Below are 18,778 nucleotides of genomic sequence, written 5' to 3'. Positions count from 1 at the left end.
ATAACCCGAATCAAAGGTCAAACCGGCGGGTAACCTTTGGTTGCGACAAGAACCCGTCTGTAAAAGCCTTGTTTGTTGTTTTGTTTTGTTTTTCCCGCTTGTGTTCTGTTCAGCAGCTTTGAAAAGTTCCTGATCCCGCAGCTGTTTCAACCTGTTCCCGCGCTTCTTTGTAAAACAACTCATGGACACGGCGCGTCTCAAAGCGCCGCTTTGGAGAATAGTTTTATTTTAAGGTTGATGAGATTCCAACATATTAGGGAAGTAATCTTTTTAGTCCCAAGCAGCTCCGCGGGAAAAACATCCATTTATTATTTCTACCGCTTATCCTGCAGTCAGGGTGGGACTGACATTGGAAACAATCGAACTGAAGGAATAAGCTTCCCGATAAGAACACTTGGTGCGTGATCGCTCCATCTCCTCGATTTTTTTTTTCCTTTTTCACCAGAATTAGACGTCAACCGCCGGATCGGTCGTGATTTTTCAAGAAAAAAAAAAAAAAAAAAACTTTGATCAAAGTCCAGACAGGTTCTTCCGGCAGCGTTTTGATGAAAGGAACATCCCTCCTCTGCATAACTGTCCCACACACACACACACACACTTTTGCCGGTGTGTTTGTGCATACGACAGCGTGGAATGCGGCGCGGCCAGACTGATAAAGGCGATGACGGGCTCTTGATTAAAGATGGAGCGCCAGTTGATCTTGATGATGACAGAAGCTGCGATGACAGGAGGCGTCGTGATGGGAGAGGATGGAGCGGGTGTGTGTTTTTTAGCGGCGGATCGCGGCCGTCGCGCCGCCGCTGAGAGAGGCTTTTGTCCCCGGGGTTTGCGCCGGAGGTTGCCGAGACTTGAATAAGGGGGTCTATGTTGTGCCGGGACGCGTGCTGAAAATGACCTCCCTGGCAGGAGATGACAAGAAGCACCTGTCCATCCAGCTGAGGCTGGACGTCGGACACCTGGACGCGCTCCACGCAAGCAAATTACATCCCCTAATTAGGTGTTTGAGACGGAGAATTACCTGGTGTGAACTGCAAACTACATGAGTTACGTTATGAGCCTCTTCGGAGATTAAAATTTGAAGTCTTTGAAGATTTAGGGAGAAAAAAAAAAAAAAAAAAAAGGAATTATATCCTGCGTGTGACGGATAACCTTTTAATTTTTTTTTTTTTTTTTTAAATCAGCACTGAGGCCAGAGACCGGATGACAGCTTGCATCAGTCATCTCCGGAGGCTTGGCGCTCGATGTGTGTACGTGCACATTGTGTCTGGAGGCCGGGGCGTGCGGTGGCAGCGAAAGCAGAAAAAAAAAAAAAAGGAAGAAGGAGTGCGTCACGTGAAAAAAAACCTCCTCGCAAGTGGGTTTGGAAGGCGAGATGCGGTTCTGTCTATGGAGGATAAAGGCTTCACAAGGTAATTTAGAGACTCGGATGCCTTAGAATAACTGAAGCGCAGGTTGTCTCCCACTCAGAGTCCATCCTTGCTCTTCTTGTTCCTCCAGCGAAATGTTTGAGCTTCGCTGTGCCTCCACACGTGCTTTACATCTCTATCCTCGCTAATCAAACGCCCGACCTCACGAGCCGAGCGCGGCCTTCACCAAGCTATATTTACAGTACGTTTCCTGCGTCGGATTGTTGTATCTTGGACCGCGCCGACGACTTCCTCGCCGATTCGGGATTTTTTTTCCCAGTTAAACAAGACCGGGCTTTAAAATTTACAGGCCGGCCCGATCGGATTCAATAATTCATCGTCGATTTTACGTATACGATGTATAAATCTCTGAGCGGAGAGCAGGGTTTTCAGGATATTCATGTGGCGGTAACATGTGTTTTGGGGAAGACGTATGTCAGACAGATTTACTGGGAGTATTTTGGACGTCTTAAAGCTTCTATGGAGGCGGTGAAGTTTGACAAGCAATATAAAACAAGCAATATTAGCAATGTTAATACCCCCTGTCTAATCCTTGGGTCATTGTGTACGTGCAGGGACTGCAGTCAAGAATTTGGCTGGTGCAGAACCAAGGCAGATACTGGCTTGTCTGTATTTTTGAACACCTCCTCAGTCATTTGATCTGCTCTGCTCTGCTCGCAGACACGGTCCAAAAATAACATCTGACATATCAGCGAGCCGTTCGCGAGACGTTTGATCTGCGTTTGATCAAAATCCAACCAGGTAAAGATGGACAGATGATGAACGGTCTTCGCCTCGCTTTCTGAAACCAAACATCCACAAAACTGTGCCGGTGTCGACCAACGAGGGTGTGTTTTTGCTCGTATTCACCGAAAACGTGAATTTCACGTGGTTTCCTGACAGCAAACTGCCGTTGACATCGAACCGCCTCGGTCAGCGAGGCGGCAAAGGCTTAAAACGTTGATAGAATATCATTTAGTGTAAAATGATAAGCTCAAAACGCACAGAAAGAACTGCATATTAGCTGTCAGGCTCAGACTAATCTCATCAAGGGCTTTTAATATTAAACGCTTCAAGAAGATGTCTGTTTTAGAGACGGCGGCATCGGGGAAAAGACAGCAGGCAGAGCTGGAGGCAGCAGAGATGAAGATGTGGACGTTCCTCTCTGGGAGTGAGGAGGACGGAGAGGATCAGCAATGAGAGGGACGGCGTGTTTTAGATGTTGGAGCTGCCGGGCAGGAGGTGGAGAGGAAGACCAGTGAGAAGGTTTGTGGATGGAGGGAAAGATTCAGCAGAGGAGAAGGTTGGATGGAGGTAGCTGATCGGCTGTGGTGACCCGAGAAGCGAGCGGCCCGCAGAAGAAGGAACAGCAGAAGAAAGAAGCAGTGCTTTGTGCGGAGAGAAAATATAAGCAAATAAGAATATCCACCTCAACTCTATGATCGGACTTTCATTGTCAACTCCTTTACAGTGTTTTTTGTTTTCTTTTTTCCCCCAACCGACTGTTTTATTTTGAATTAACTCTACATTCACGTCATCACTGCACCCGTCTGATTCTTTATGGGTGGAGAAAAGTGTCAGGGGTAACAAGAGATAAAAGACTTCCCGCCAGAATAAAAGGAAAGTTGTACAAGTCAGTGGTGAGACCAGCGATGATGTTTGGACTAGAAAGTGTTACAATGACCAAAAGACAGCAGGCAGAACTAGAGGTTGCAGAGATGAAGATGTTGAGGTTCTCTTTGGGAGTGACCAGGATGGAGAGGATCAGGAATGAGTCTATCAGAGGGACGGCACATGTTAGATGTTTTAGAGAGAAGGTCAGAGAAGCCAGACTGAGATGGTTGGGTCATGGACAGAGAATATATTGGTAGACGGATGCTGGAATGGGAGCTGCCAGGCAAGAGGTCTGGAGGAAGACCAAAGAGAAGATTTATGGACGTCGTGAGAGAGGATATGAAGGTAGTTGGTGTGAGAGAGGAGGATCCAGAGAATAAGGTTAGATGGAGAAGGTGGATTTGCTGTGAAGACCCCTGAAGGGAAAAGACCAAAGGAAAGTAAGAATCTGTCACAGGGGTGCAGGACATGTATGACCAAGACAAAAGTGATGACGGCGATGGCTTAAATATGAACACTCTGTTCATGTCTAAACCATGGTGAAGATCTGGGCATAAGGTTGATGAAGGCGGAGCTGCCAGGCAAGAGGTCTCAAGGAAGACCAAAGAGAAGATTTATGGATATGAAGGTAGTTGGTGTGAGAGAGGAGGATACAGAGAATAGGGTTAGATGGAGAAAGTTGACTCGCTGTGGCGACACCTGAAGGGAAAGGCCAAAAGAAGAAGAAGAAGAAGATCGAACCCGTCTGATTCTGAGGCTCACTGATAAATGAGAGCCATTGTGTCCAAACTCAGCCCCACCAACAGGTACTGGGACGACTCGGCGGAGATAAAGTCTACTTTGAACACCCTTTATTAGGTGTGTGTGTGTGTGTGTGCGTGTGTGTGTGTGTCAGCATTGCGGCAGCTAATTTACAATGACAGAGGGCTCTTTTCATCCTCTGGGGCCTTGTCTGTCCTTAATTATTAAAAAAAGGGCCTTAGCGCCGGCCCCACACTGTCCGGTGTTTGAAGCCTCTTAAATGTGGGCTTGCTGACAGATTAAGGCCACGAGCAGAGTGTGTGTACGTATAACACACAGTAGGACAGACCGTGGATGCTGATATCAATAACAATACTATTTATGAAGGAGCGCGTTCATAGAGCCTCTGGTGGTTAAAATCCACATTAAAGAAATATTCACAATCCCACTCACAGCTAGAGTTTTACAGCTTTTACGACATCAAAGGAGATGTAGCTTTGGGAGGTGTGTGTGTGTGTGTGTGTGTGTGTGTACGCTGCCATAACTGTGCATAAGAGTTACTCCATTCCTGCATCAAAGACTTTGAAAAATTAAAAGATTTAGATTCAAGGGTTGAAATGACAGTGTCTGTGTGTAGTTGAAGCAGCAGTGGGATGGTCAGAACTATTCCCAAAAACCTAAACAAATTGCACACACACACAAATATATATCTATCAACAGTGTTTCTTCAAATGGAATACTGCTTTTATTTTAAAATAAGGCGCCCAGGTGAATTCACAAGGCTCCCGATCTTGTCCCAAAGTGATTTTCCAGGACTTTCCCAGCTGCAGAAGTTGCACGGATCATCCCACGGTAACACACGACATGTTCTTTTCTGCAGTTGTTACTTGCGTTTTGTCCATTTACCCAGATTACGTCGATGTTTATTCCAGTTCCGCCCCCGGAGGGCTAATTTCAAGGATGTGCACTCTGTAGCTAAGATTTATCCGATTACATTCTAAGAAATAATGACAAATATATCGCTCATAGACCCAATAGGAGCTAGTCTACCTGACGCTGGGCAGCAGGACGTATCCGATTGGCTGTTAGCGTCACATGGGGCGACATGAGGCGCTGTTTCTCTCATTGAAGACATTGAGACTCGCAAGGAGAGGAGAAATCGTTTTCCAGGACATTTGACTTTTCCAAATGTTTCCCACGGACGCAAAATCGGTCAATCGTTTTTCCCGGTTTTCCGTGACGGGCGGGAACGGCTGACGACGGCGAGCGCGGCGGGAAGCGACAGGCCAGAAAGGTGGCCGCTGGTGCAAAGATGGTCCTCAGTGTCGTGATTCGATAAGTGAAAGCAGATTTTCACATCATTCTCGGCTGTTAAAGGTCGACCGCTCTTGTGCTCCGTAGATGTTCATAATTGCATGTATCGAAAAGGCCGATTATCTGAAACCCGTGTATTCCTTGTGTGTTGCCAGGAAACCAGCAAGTTTCCAGGGGATTCTTTATGATATATTCATGAATCACTGCTGCCATTTCAGAACAGAATCAATAATAAGAGTACAGATGGGGAAAGGAAATAAATGCATTTGAAATTCTCATGTAACAATAACGGAAATAGGAGCTATATATGGATATATAGTGAAATTATGTCGAACTAGTCAAATCCACAATATGATATTATCGCATGTATACAACACAGCGTCCGGCTAAATTGTGATGTGAATCTTAAACACACACTTTTTCCCCACTTACTGTGGATTGCGAGCGAGTATTGTACTCCGCCTCCATCTTGGCCAGCCTACGACCGGTGTCCCCCAGCAGCTCCTTGATGTTCTCCGTGTGTTTCTTCTGCATTTCAAACTTGGCCTGCTCCATCTCGGCCACGGCGGCGTGCAGCTGAGGAGGCGAGGGGACGGTTTGCGTCACGACAAATTTTAACACGTGCGACGCGCACCTTTTTCCCCGAAAGGGGGTGAACATCACGTACGAGAGATTTCTCCGGGACGCCGCCGAACCTTCGGCGTTCCCGTTCATTTTTCCGAAAAATCGAGACCGCTTTTCCGCGGGCCGAGAAACATCCAGACCCTCCGACCTCCCTCATACCTTCTTCTCCCACCCGTTCTTTAAGGAGTCGACGCTTTGATCAGACATCTTCTTCAGCTCTGCAATCTGCTTCTCTTTGCTCTCGCAGATGACCTGGGATTCCCTCAGCAAGCTTTGAACTGCCGGACACACACACACACACACACGCACACACACGGTCATATGTTCACCGATGCGTCGGTGACTCATTGTCAAAGAGGATGCCGCTCTCATCTCTGTGGAGTCCATATTCCTTTTCTTCGCTTGAAGAAGTGAGAAAGGACACTCGTGGAGAGCAAAGCCGGCACGGAGAAACGGGCGCATTTTGCGATTAGATTTTAGATTGAGCGTCACAGCTGGAGAGCGTCACTCCACACCGGAGGACTTTCTATCTGAGCGTGCTTTTTGCAGCGGGTGTTCAGAGACGGCTCTGTAAACATCCTTCCAGTTAACCCCCGCAAATCTGGTGACCTCTCACCTTTCCTCTCCAGCTTATGGATCATCTCCTCTGATTCTTTCTGCTTGACCCGGTGCAGAGTCTTCATCTCTTCCAGCTCACCATTCTTGCGGCTCAGAATCTGAAGGAGTACAGAGTGTGTTTGTTTTTTTTTTTTTTTCTGAAACAGGAGAAAACTTGGTGCCAATACGTGCCTGGGAAACAGCGGGGTGTAATCAATACGGTCCTGAAATTGCAACCCGTGGTTAAAGAATATCTAGATTTCCATTTAGACGCATACGGCGCTTCGTGCAAGCGCGATTACGACATGTTCTGTAATTCCTTGGGAGGCTACGGGGTAACGGAGAAAATGGCATGTGAATGAACCACCTGTGCCGAGGTGTGCCGAGTTAACGGCATCTGCTTACTCCCAACATCTGTGAGTAATTAGTTAAATTAGGGCATGCCGTCAGAGCGCCGGTGTAAAATGACTCGCGCCGGGACGGAAGGGGGGGGGGGAGTAAAAGTGCCGTGCTTTGACTGTATAATGTGCAACATAAGCTCAGCCACCGATGTATGGAAGGGGACGATCAGATAAACCCTTCCCAGGGTTACGATGCACCGCTTTTAGTGAATCCCCTTGTCGGAAGTGTTGATTTCGTGCAATGTTGTGAAAAATACGGCGCTTTTGACCAACGTGCTGGATAACGAGGTTGTTCCCGTTGCAACGGCGATAATGAAACGGTTATAACGGAAAATGGCCCACGCCTCGCGAATCGTCCTCTACGTCTGCATCCGTTCTGTCTGATCCACACACCCTGTGCATTTGTTAAGGTTTTTCGCAAAAAGGCGGGGATACACCGACCGGGGAAAAATATGATCTGATCCGGAGCTCCTGGATCTGGAGCCAGAGATACTTAAAGCATCCGGGTGGAGGCCACACTTCGGCGTAAAGATCCCGCAGAGCTCGGCGGCACAAAACATTTAAATAAATCAACACTTCACGTGTCCATTTACTCCTTGCGAAGACACATTTCCTGCCTCGCCCAGCCGGCAGCGCGGGGGTTTTCTTTTTCTATCCAAACGTGTTGCAAGCGCTCTTTAAAAGCGGCGATACAACCCGAATCAAACGACTTTACACCGTGTTAGTTTCATCGACGCGTATCAGAAAAACTTGCAGGCGTGAGGTTTTATCAGTTCGGAAGTGTTTCGCTAGGAATCCTATCGTGGTTTTACGCGCCGACCACGTGGCGCGGAAATAAACGGGGAAAATGTTGGATAAAAGCTTGATTCAATTCCTGCCATCATCATTTTGCGCAGGTGTGATCTGTCAAAGTAGTAGAATGAAATTGCGGAAAAGCGTGTCTCTTTTTAAGCGCGATATTAAAGCATAAGGCCCTCGCACTCGGACGCCGGACCCGCCTCTCTTTGTGGGAACGGGACGGCGAGATGAAAGCAGGGCGGGTCGGCCGCAGCAGAGTTCAGAGGATATCCAATTTCTTCCATTTCAACACCCCGAAGAGATCGTCTCTTTCGGGGTCGGACAGGCAAAGCGGCGGAGTCGTGTCCGGTCGGGGGAGAGCGTGCAGGACGCGGGGAAATGGCAGCTTTTAGGGTGCCAATTTTAGGCTGTTAGCGCTCGTCCTAATGTAGCGGCCGGCCGGTCGCGGCTTGAAAAACATCCTCATTTCAGACTAAAGAGAGCTAAACTACAAAACGTGGAGTTCTGACACGAGCATGCTCGGCACACATACGGCCACGTAGAAGAAGGTAAAATAGTATACAGGCGGTAGCGTTCGGCGCCAGAGGCATTTAAAAACAAATTCTGTTAATGTTGAAGGGGGGGGGGGGGGGGGGGGGGCGCCATTTCACCTGAGGTTGTTTTGATTTTTCTCGCGCCGACCCACGACGATTACCATTCGACATTCAAGCCCGTTCCTAAATGACCGTCTTCATTTTACACAGGAGGACAATGACCAGTAGCCCCTCAGCTGCCTATACATTATTCAAAAGGGACCTAATTAAAATTAGTCAGGCTCATCAGCGTGCACCCCTGGATCACTTCTCTTTGAAGCCATTAATGGGAATTCGGGGTAAAAATAAGAGAAAATTAAATCGGACATAACTCACAATCTGTATGTAATTAGGAGGGGGGGGGGGGGTAGCTGTCATCCCGACTCGTCAAACACAAAGCAGCGGGCATCTTAAAGTGGAGAGAAAATTGGAGTCCTTTTCCCCCCTGTTTTATTAAAAGCTTCTGTCACAGCAAAGGAAAGCCACGGCGGCGAAGTGACAGATACCAGGTGCTTGATCTGCAGCCCATCTGACGGACACCTCCTGTTCAATAAACCCGCTTTAATGCCATTTTCGCTGGCTTGACAAAGATCTTTGAAGAGACGACTGTTTCGCGGGAAGGAAGAGGAGCGACTCGTTCTTTTCGTATTCATTAGACGCCCAGTGGAATCGGGCGTCCACGGTGAAAGGGGTTTAAGCACCGATCATCGGCCCTCCAGCCCCGGAAGTCCGGATTCACAGGACGACAAATGCGAGTTTCACCCGGAAAACAAATCAGATGGTTGGGGACGACCAGGATTCTTCCGCTAGCTGGAGCATCACCTATGTGAAGGCCTTACACGCCGAGAGCTAATATTACGATTGTCCTGTCAACGATACGGTGTGATCTCCCAGGAAGACGGGTAATCCTGGCGGTTTTCTTTTTCTTAGTAGGTCGATCTCTGCTCTGCAAGTCGGGATGTAATCGTTTCAAATTTCAACACGTCTGAGGTTTAGAGCCCCTCGCGGTAACCAGAAAATCTGGACTCGACATTGGCGGCAATCAAGGTTGCAGATCAGATTACCCCGGTGGGCTCGGGGTACGTCTGCCCAAAAGCCCGGCGTGAATCAACGCCGCTTCCGCGGAGCTCCAATTACGCGATCATTCACCGGGAGGTGTTCCAGATGCTTTTATCGGGTCCTACGTCAACACCGCCGATGATACCTATGGCATTATGGGACCATCGGAAATGAAACGACACCAAAGTTGGGTCGGTGTCCTTTTAACACCGGCGAACGCGCACGACAGTCCTCGTCGATCCAGACCGCCCGTCCCGCATGGAACCGTATCGGTTTTCACGGCGGCGGAAATCAAAGAATTCGACCTATTTACTCGAAACTGGGAAAAAAAAAAAAGGAAAGATCTTTTAGTGTGAAACCACTTCAGGGCTCCAGTGGTAGAACAGGACTCTCTTACTTTCTCAACAGCTGCATCGTGTCTCTGTTGCATCTTCAGTTTCTCCTCCTGGTGCTTGGCCTCCAGTAATTTGATCCTCATCTCGATCTGGAGACAGAAAAACAAAATTATGTAACATTGTTTAAAAAAAATAAAAAAAAATCTTTCTCCCCCCCTTTTCTTTTACTCGCAGTATATGAAGTTTCTAAGAAAAAGAAAAAAAAAAAGGAAAAAACTATTCATTTCCAGGAAGCAAATACGCCAAAACTCGAGCCTTTGGAAGATAGAGTGCGTCCCCTCGAATTTATTATGTTTAGAGAAAGTGTTACGTGACGGCTCGTCCAAGACAACGTGCATCTGGATGCAAGAAGTTACGGCGTGTCCCTTCTGTCATCCGGGAGCAGCTGGGGACGACGTAAATGCATTAAAACCCAGTTTGACACCGAGGTGTACCAAAAATGCATGTTGACGACAACCTCTTCACTCCAGTCAGTTTCCAGCGATGCGACGGCATTCGCGGTTTGGGGTAAGTGTCTTCTTCTGCATGCAAATGACAAGTAATCACGAAGAGACGGCTGGTTTGAATTTTCACCCCGTGTTTGCCGAGGATCAGAAGTTCTGCATCGTCATATTGGAACAGATCGCCGCGAGCTGGAGGGCTTCCCGCTCTTACAGTCGCAGACCGGCTCCACGCTGAAGGAAGGAAATGCTAACGGGTCGTGCGCTTTAAACGAGTAGCGGCAAAAAAAGTCGCCGTCTTAACGAGCGTCTTCGTCCGAAGATGAACTTCTACTTGCGACGGCGGGCAAACGGTGTCATCGCTAACTCTTTTCATCATTCGCTCCGTCTCCTATTTTTGGTCGGACGAGAAACACGACTTTGTTGTTTTCAGATGCTTATCGCTTTCGGGGGGGAAACAAAAGCTTCGCTTTAGTCTTTGCGGATTTCGCCCTCTTTCTGAAGCCGCGTGGATTCAACCTGCAAATCCCCGCCGCTTATCGAAATGCATTACAAATGTGTCCGTTTCTACACGGGAGATTATTCAGCTCCCAAATATAGAAATACAAAGGGACCCTCTGACAGAGTGATGAGTGTCCACCAGCTTTCATGTCACCCTTCATGTTTAGTCACTGCCTGTTCTGCCGCGTTAATCATCCCTGGAACACGCCGACAACGTCGCCGCTTTCAAAGTGCGAGTGTGTGTCACGGCTTCGCGGCACACCGAGGCTAGCCCCTGTTTATTCTACTCATCAAAACAATTAAGCGGAAAATTCCCCACAACATCGCTTGGCACGGCGGGAACTTGTTTCGTCGGCGTAATCAAAAGGACGGCGACGGAGCCGACGTTTAAACGGTCGTTTTTTGTATCTGGAAGCGCTGATACGATGTCATGAGGACGCCGAGGACGCGCTCGTCGAAAACACGTCATGCAAAACTATATATTAATGCTGTGGGACTGGAATGGGGGCGTGCATAAAATCCCATTAAAAATAAAAAAAAGACGCATAAACGCTCGCTTAGACGCCCCTCCTCATTAATGCGCTCCGGCTGCGTTTAAAACACCCAACCCTCGACAAAGTTGTCCTTTTTTCTCGATTTACCGCCATTTCTTATGCAATTGAGGCGACCGCATGAGACCCGTCAGGGTAAAGAAGAGACGAGCAGAAGGCGAAGCGAGACAGAGGGAGAGAGAAAGATAGCAGTGATTGAAAAGCAGAAGAGTAAGTGAGACCTGATTCTGCAGGCGCCCAATAAAAAGGGGAAGGCAGAAAAGAAAAGCACATGTGGGGGTGTCACTTTCTCAGCCTCTCTTCAAATGCTCTTTGGAGAAAGTTTGTCAAACTAGATCAGGGGCGTTAAAAAACTTGTTTATAAAGGCGTCAGTGAAGGAAGGAGGAGGAGGAATGTCGTACACCTAAGGCTTCTGAGGTGCCTTCAATCAGCCCGGCTGGGTGGTACAGCTTTTTTCCCTCCTTTCTTCTTCAGAGTCCTAGCTAGCGCTGTAAGATGCCATGTTTTTTGACACTTCTCTCTTGAAAGGATGAGAGGGTAGGAGAAAGGAGGGTGTGTGTGTGTGTGTGTGTGCGAGAGAAGGAATGCCGGTAAAAGACGGAAACAGTTGCTTTTTCTGCTCTTAAATACGGCGCGAGGTCAAGGCCTCCTCCCCGAGGGGATGTGTTCAGAGGATGTACGGTAACTGTTTGGGTGCCGCAAACCGAGGCTGCTTCTGTGCATCTACTTCGAGATGCACGACGTCTTCGGAGCATCTTTCATCCCGGCTAAACACAGATGCTGCGGGATAGTCACTCTGCAGCATTGCGCTATCTACTGAGAAACAGCCAGGCGACGTTTCCGCAGTCTGACGCCGAGTTCAAATTATTGTTGAGACTCGCGAGAGGCCCGGGCTAAAATTGAATCTCTGACACGGAAAACAAAAAGGCAAATAGCCACGATAGTTTAGATGCGTGCGGTCCGGTAAACCCCGTAATCCCGTGTAATATCAATACGGTCTGAAAAGAACGCTCGATCCATATCCTATCATTTGAAATACGGGGCACATTTCAAATAGCGACTTAATCATTATGCAAGCCTCGCGCTCCCTTGTGTTTCCTACAGAAGAGCCATCTTGAAAGCCCAACTGCTGAACTGGTCCACTTTAAACTTCTGAGCCTCACCAGTGCGCTTTTTTAGCTTAAAAAAAAACCTGATCAGATAAGACAGGCTATGGCCCTTTAAACCACAGGCTGAGAGCTCAGGCTCCTTCCCGGAGGATCTTTAGATTAGAGAGACTGCATCATTATGGCGTCGGAAAGTAATGGGGTCTGATCCCAAGTCAGGGGCCTGTGACCATTAGAGTGCCTGCTTTTACACTTACACACTCATCTACCGTGCTGTGCTTACTGCCAACAATCCCTCCGGTCAGGTACCAAGGGGGTAGTTTAAAGCTTGCACACACTCACGCTGATCTCAAAGAAAGACGGGGCGCTTTAATCAGCGTACGAGCGCGTGGCGGAGCTCCAGTCGTCAACGGCCATTGGATGGAATCAAGGCCCGGCCCTCATCACTCCGAGATGTAACGTAGTGTGCCGATGAATTAACGCGGTTTTGTTGGTTTTCGTGAGGACATCCGACACTCGCGGGAGGGGTTCCGATCCCGCCGCCACTTTTCATCGCGCTACGAAGTTCAGAGTTTCTAAAACGCTACCTGGCTAATCACGTTCGGTCAATAGAGATAAACCCTAATGGGCTTGTAAGAGAGGACGCAGGTTCAGATGGATGATATTTCCGCGGTGGCTTTTGAATATGACACGACTTACCACGTTATAAGACAAAAAGTGCGTGTGTGGATGTCGACTGCGACATGTAAACAGATAAAGGCTTCTCACACACATACGGATAGCAGCGGGTTGAACGTACAGAAAGCCATCGGTATCGACCGATGCAAAGAGAAAATCGGAGCTTTTAAAGGGCGAATAAAAAGATTATTAAACAAGAGTGCTCTCCTGTTTTACCGCTGATTTAGAAACACTTCTAGTTGGAATCACCACTGATGACAATAACATGCATGCAAAACAAGATCCTATTTATTGCTGTGCTACAGCGAGTTAGCCATTTCATGGAACCATAGTTTATACAGTGGACTCTCGCCACTTCGCGGCTCGGCTTTCGCGCTTTCGCTACTTTGGTTTTTTTTTGTAATTCGGTTCTCGGATTTATCATACTTTGTTTTTTTTTGTGGTATTTGAATTTTTTTCATGATAAAAAAAAGCCTTATTCTAGCCCAAGAAGAAGAAAAAAAAAAAAAAAAAAACAGTAAAAAAAAAAAGTGAAATTTTACAAAAATTCATTTTAAAAAATGCGAGCTCTCCTTTGCCGGCACGCATTCCTGGAGGAGACGGCTTCTCTGGCATGACAGCATGAGGACATCGCAGAGATCGGTCTCACGCCGCTATGACAAACGCCGCAAAAGCCCTGCAAAATTTGCAAGATCGGGAAGGCGATACGGTTCATTCGGTCCACTTGTAACTTGATGGATGGGGCCGTGGCAGTTTAGAAAACCATTTTCAACCAGGAAAAAAAAGCAGAGGCAGTAACGGCCAATGAGGATGTTTCTGAAGAAAGACACGGCAGTGAAGCACATGCGCGGGGAAGTTCGTCGAAGGTTAATACATCTGTAAATACCATCAAAATGCTCCACTTTGCGGGAATTCACTTTTGGTGGGGGGTCTTGGAACGAAAAGTGAGGGTCCACTGCTTTATTAGCATGGAGGGATGATGTCGTGGTCCATGTTTACGGTCCCATCATGAACACATGGACATGCAGCCGCTCTGGCAAGACGCGGTTGGATCTCTATTTTTCAGCCTTCTTACATTTCTGGATTCAATAATCTGTCCACATGTGGACGGTTCAACTGAGTGTGTCACCGGATTCCATTCCTCTTCCTTTCAGACCTCAATCTTGTCCATCGTGTCCCCCTTTCTCCACCCATTTTCCGCCTTCTCCCAGTGTAGCCAATTGACTGGACCCCTTTTCCCCAGCAGAAATGAAAATCTATGGCTATTACAGCAATGTCATGCTCACTTTTATACTTAACAGCGCGAGTAAAGGCATATGGCGGAAGGAATGAGTGGTTGTTCGGGCGAGGTGGGGAGGACCAGAGGGGACTTCAAAGCGTGCTTTCAGAATGGGATTTTTCAGCTTAAATCCACATTGGGGGAAAAAAAAACTGTCATCGCAGAGAAGGCGTTATTTTTGTCTTCCGAAAGGAATGCTCGCCTCGGCCGTTTGCAACAATACAAACTATGTGCGAGGACGTGCGCACGTGGCCGACGCCAAAAGGCAGCCAAAGGAGTGTATAACATCTGCAGTAGCGACTATGTTAGCTAACTGGGACGATTATTAGACGTACAATTTGTTGACAAGCCCTCTCCGAAGGTCTTCATCTCGCACCAGTGGAAGGGGACCAAAGAGACGGTACACCGGCTGGGTCACCAATCAAAGTTTGTGCGTAAAAAGTTTGGGTGTAAATGGACAACTTCTCCCCACGGTGTCGTATCTAAAACACTAATATTTGGATGTGAAAATGGTGCCTTTAATTGTCTCATTATTTCTAGCTGCTCAAAAGCAAGGAGACGCCACTGGAATTATTGGAGAATTGCATCCATCCTGACCCGATCCGGTATTTCATAGGTGGGCAGATACCTCCGTCCCTTGCATGAGGAGCGGGTCTCGTTCGTCGGACAAGGTGCCGTTCCCTCCGAAGCTGGCCTTGAAAATCTAACGATGCATGGAGGAGATTTGGCGTTGAAGCAAATGAGATATTTATACGCAGCGCGATGATGAAAAGAAACTTTTTTTTTTTTACTTACCGGGGACAAGGGGATGGTTTTCTCTCGCAAATACCTGGGATTCTCAATCTGAAAGTAAAAATAAAAGACCAAACTTTAGACGAGTCTCTCATAGATCTTCAAAGTCTCACCACAGCCAGAACCTGACCTCCGCCCTCATTTTGTTATTAACAATGCGGGGAGCAGATCAAACGCGGTGGCAGGAATGTCTTCAACTCTCGTCTGTTTAGATAGACGGAACATGTCCAGCGACTTCAAGGGCTTGTATGCGGCCACCTCCGTTTCCGCATACGGCCCTTTTTGTCAACATCCAGGTTCCGGCGATCCGGTCCGTTTACATTCGGATGGAGACAAATGTGTACGCGCCCTTGCCAATAACTGACACGATATGTTCTCTGATTATAAGATGAAACCCGGGTGCGGGAAAAAAGAGCGAGCCACGAAAAAAACCACCTGAAAGCGGCGGGGTCACGGCCCGAGTGACTCTGCAGCGTTACATCACCGCAGTTCACTAAGTGTGACATAAACAGCAGAAGAGAAAAAAAAAAAGAAAGAAAAAGCCCGGCGTGTTGACAACCTGTTATTTTCCTTCCACTATTTGACGTTTGTTTATGACCCTGTTACTTTCTTATGAGCTCACGCTATAGAGCGTTTCGCTCTCACGCGCCGCGGCTGCCAGAGAGCGGTAAGAACACGGCCTTTCAAAGAAATACAGCTGACTTCGGAGATGACAGACTGCAATGACGACAAGTAAACAGTTCCGTTGGTAATCTCCTCAACATGGGGATGAAGAGGGAGAACAAGGGGGACGAGTGGGAGGAGGAGGAAGCCGAGGAGGAAAAGGATCGGGAGCGTAGTGTGGGATTCATTCGGCGTTAAAAAAAAAAAAAAAAAAAAAGGGGGATTTAACGTTGCGAGGTGGCGCGGCGAACATGAAGCTAATCCAGAAATGAATAGGAGATAAGAGGACAGGAATTGAAAAAGCCCCGAAAGCTGCAGTACGTAATGTCACAACCTGTTGCATCAGGGTGCGGCTCTGGCACGCCGAGTACGTGAAACGCCGCTGCAGCCCATCGAAATCTTGGGGGATGAAAGAAAAACAGGTCAACCGTTTCGCTTTTTCTGACTGTCGCCGACAAAAAGAGACATCCGGCTTAACGGGTTCTCGGTGAATCTCCGAACGCGGCCAAATACACACAAACGCGCACGTGCGTCTCCGTTTGGCAACCACAGTGCAAACGGCGTACCATGATGTGTGATGAAACGCGACTTCCACATGGCACCGAGTGAAAAGGATTTAGATTTCCCGAGTGATGAAGCAATCGATGTTCCTCTAAAATAGCGCTCGGCCAGAAAACGAGAATGGGATTTCTTTTTCTACCCACAGACAGCCAGTCATCGGATTTGATTGAGCGTGGCCCACAGGCCGAGACAGACCTGGAGACTAAATGCTATTTTGAAGCGCTGGCACGGAAATGAGACTAAACTTGGATTTGGTGCGTACAGTATGTACACCTGCATGTGGCCACACACACATACACACACATACACACACATACACACATACACACATACACACACACACACACACACACACATACACACACACACACACACACACACACACACACACACACACACACACACACACACACACACACACACACACACACACACACACACACACACACACACACACACACACACACACACACACACACACACACACACACACACACACACACACACACACACCTGCAGGCGCATGTACATCCCAACTCACAGCTGCCAAGTGTCCATTGGAACCGGACGTGGATGGACGGACGAACGCGCCGGCAGAAACATGAACAGCGTGCACGCCGCGTCACGCGGCCTGGTTCCGCAACCAAATAAACACACGCCGATCAACGTTTTCCTTGTTTTTTGAACGAGCTCTGAGCAAGTCATCGTCCTCCCCATCCGAACCGCAGACAACGGAAGGACGAGCGGGGAGGGACGCCGCTCCGAAAGGCGTTTTTGCGCAATTTCGGTGTGTTATTAAGATAAGATAAGAACAACTTTTTTTATCTCGAAGGAAATTGTTGTGCCAGAGTTTCAAGCAAAGACATAACAATAATAGATAATAGTAGGAAGGAGGGAGAATAAGAAATACAATAAAATATAAATTGTCATGGTTAAGCCTATCAAGGGTTTTAAATACAAAGATTTGAAGATTGCCTGCGGCTGAGGGAAGAGGAATTAAAAAGTCTGATAGCCTCAGGTAGGAAAGACCTCCTGTGGCGTTCAGTGGAGCTCCTTGGTGGTATCAGTCTACGACTGAAGAGCTCTGACAGGACGTCAGTGTCCATGCAGGGGGTGATGGACCTTGTCCATGATGCTGAGGAGGTTCCTCAGCATCCTCCTCTCTGACACCTGCACTACAGACCTATTATTGTTGTATTATTGTATTGTTGTATTAGTGTTATATTATTGTTGACCTTCGCTGGCAAGTCGGCGCACGTTTGTCCTCACACAGCCGCGGCGCTTTCATCCCATTAGACGGCGACGAGTTCAATTCTGACAAGTTCCTCGCCATCCCAACGAGCGTGACACAGCCGGAGTGAAACAGACGGCGGGCCGGCTGACTCGGGTTCTGGAATCTCTCCAAGGAACTCTTATCTGAGTCCGAACCGATCTGCGCTCGGCCGTCCTGTATGCCTACCGTGCAAATTATATCACATTAAAGGGGAAAATGAACAAACCAATACGTACGGCCTCGGAACATCTGTGGCAGAGCCGAGGAACGTTCTCGGGGAGAGGAAAAAAAAGCGATTCTGGGTGCTGAGCTAAAAATTTCAGAGGCGCTGGTCGCTTTGAAGCAGTGCATCTCTCAAACTTCTGTAAACATGAGGGGGTTTCTGTGTATCTCCGTGAGTGAAGTCACATCTGTCGATTTGAAAGATGGCGTCTGGGGGGGTGAGGCGGGGCGAGGTGGAAGGAGGAGGAGGACGGTTGTTGCCAAGCAATGCCCCTTATCGGCGTCTCAACACAGACGAGCGCAGAGTGGAGTAGCGCTCGGCTTCATGTCTGATAGATACCTCAGATTACCCGAGTACTGAAAGAGAGAGGGAGAGTAACAGATAGCGGGGGATGTGAGGAGGCAGAAAGTGCGAGAGAACGTGGACGGCAGGATAAGTGGTGCGAGGACACGGAGGAGAAAACATAATGTGGAAGGAATGACGGTAAATGAATAAATAAAAAAAAAAAAGGAAAGATTAAGGAGATAGGAAACATATGAGGGAATAAAAGACATGAGGGCAGTGAGCTGATCGAGCCCTGACCTGATGCACTCCAGATAGGGCGGATAAAGAGGTGAAAACGTCTTTTAAAACCGCTCAGTTTACACAACTCTTATCCCTCCTTCCAAGCTCACCCCCTACGTCGGCGGGCGGCTGACGCAGGAGAAGCTGCTCTTCGGGGGGGTTCTGGAACGGACGTGCTATTTACCACCCGTTTACGCGGATGAAATATTCAAACCGACGGAACCTTAGATTCCCTCTATCGAGGATTCGTGCGAAAAGTGTAAATGGATCGGGTCCGAGTGACGTTTATACTCGACTTCCAGGTCCGAGAAAGGACATTAATCGTTCCTCGTCCAGTCGGCGTATCGCACCGGCTGCGCTTCGTGTTGATATACTCAAACCGCATGGAATTTCTGTTTGTTTTTCGCTCCGGCAATATAAAACAGGTTAGGGTCGTGGCAGAGCCGCAGATGCTGTGCGGTATGTAGTGCGACATGTGCAACACAAGTGCACGGAGCAGAAAGTCATCTACTTGATGTCTGCCGAAATGTGGTTTGGGTTTACGTAGCGCGAGCACACATGTCTGAAATTTAGTCGACTATTAGATGGGAAACGTGTTTCCATTTTCATCATTTTATACAAATGC

The 18,778-nt window shown here is 48.0% G+C and overlaps 1 protein-coding gene across 3 annotated transcripts in view; it reads right to left on the bottom strand.

Moving 5' to 3' along the window:
- The window catches only part of cep112 (centrosomal protein 112), a 114,980-nt gene that overhangs the window by 86,557 nt on the left and 9,645 nt on the right, over window positions 1-18,778 (bottom strand). For all 3 annotated transcript variants that reach the window (XM_086176291.1, XM_086176293.1, XM_086176292.1), the window contains 6 exons: window positions 14,873-14,920; window positions 14,706-14,780; window positions 9,524-9,610; window positions 6,316-6,415; window positions 5,859-5,977; window positions 5,508-5,651 (listed from right to left, as the gene is read on the bottom strand). In XM_086176291.1, coding sequence (XP_086032417.1) covers window positions 5,508-5,651; window positions 5,859-5,977; window positions 6,316-6,415; window positions 9,524-9,610; window positions 14,706-14,780; window positions 14,873-14,920 — 573 coding nt within the window. The remainder of the gene's footprint in view (window positions 1-5,507; window positions 5,652-5,858; window positions 5,978-6,315; window positions 6,416-9,523; window positions 9,611-14,705; window positions 14,781-14,872; window positions 14,921-18,778) is intronic.

The sequence above is a fragment of the Fistularia commersonii genome, chromosome 28, assembly GCF_037954325.1.
Source record: "Fistularia commersonii isolate RoL2024-O1a breed Wild chromosome 28, RoL_Fcom_v1.0, whole genome shotgun sequence".
Taxonomy (NCBI): domain Eukaryota; kingdom Metazoa; phylum Chordata; class Actinopteri; order Syngnathiformes; family Fistulariidae; genus Fistularia; species Fistularia commersonii.
Note: the sequence above shows the minus strand (reverse complement) of the source record. Positions and strands in the feature narration are given on the sequence as shown.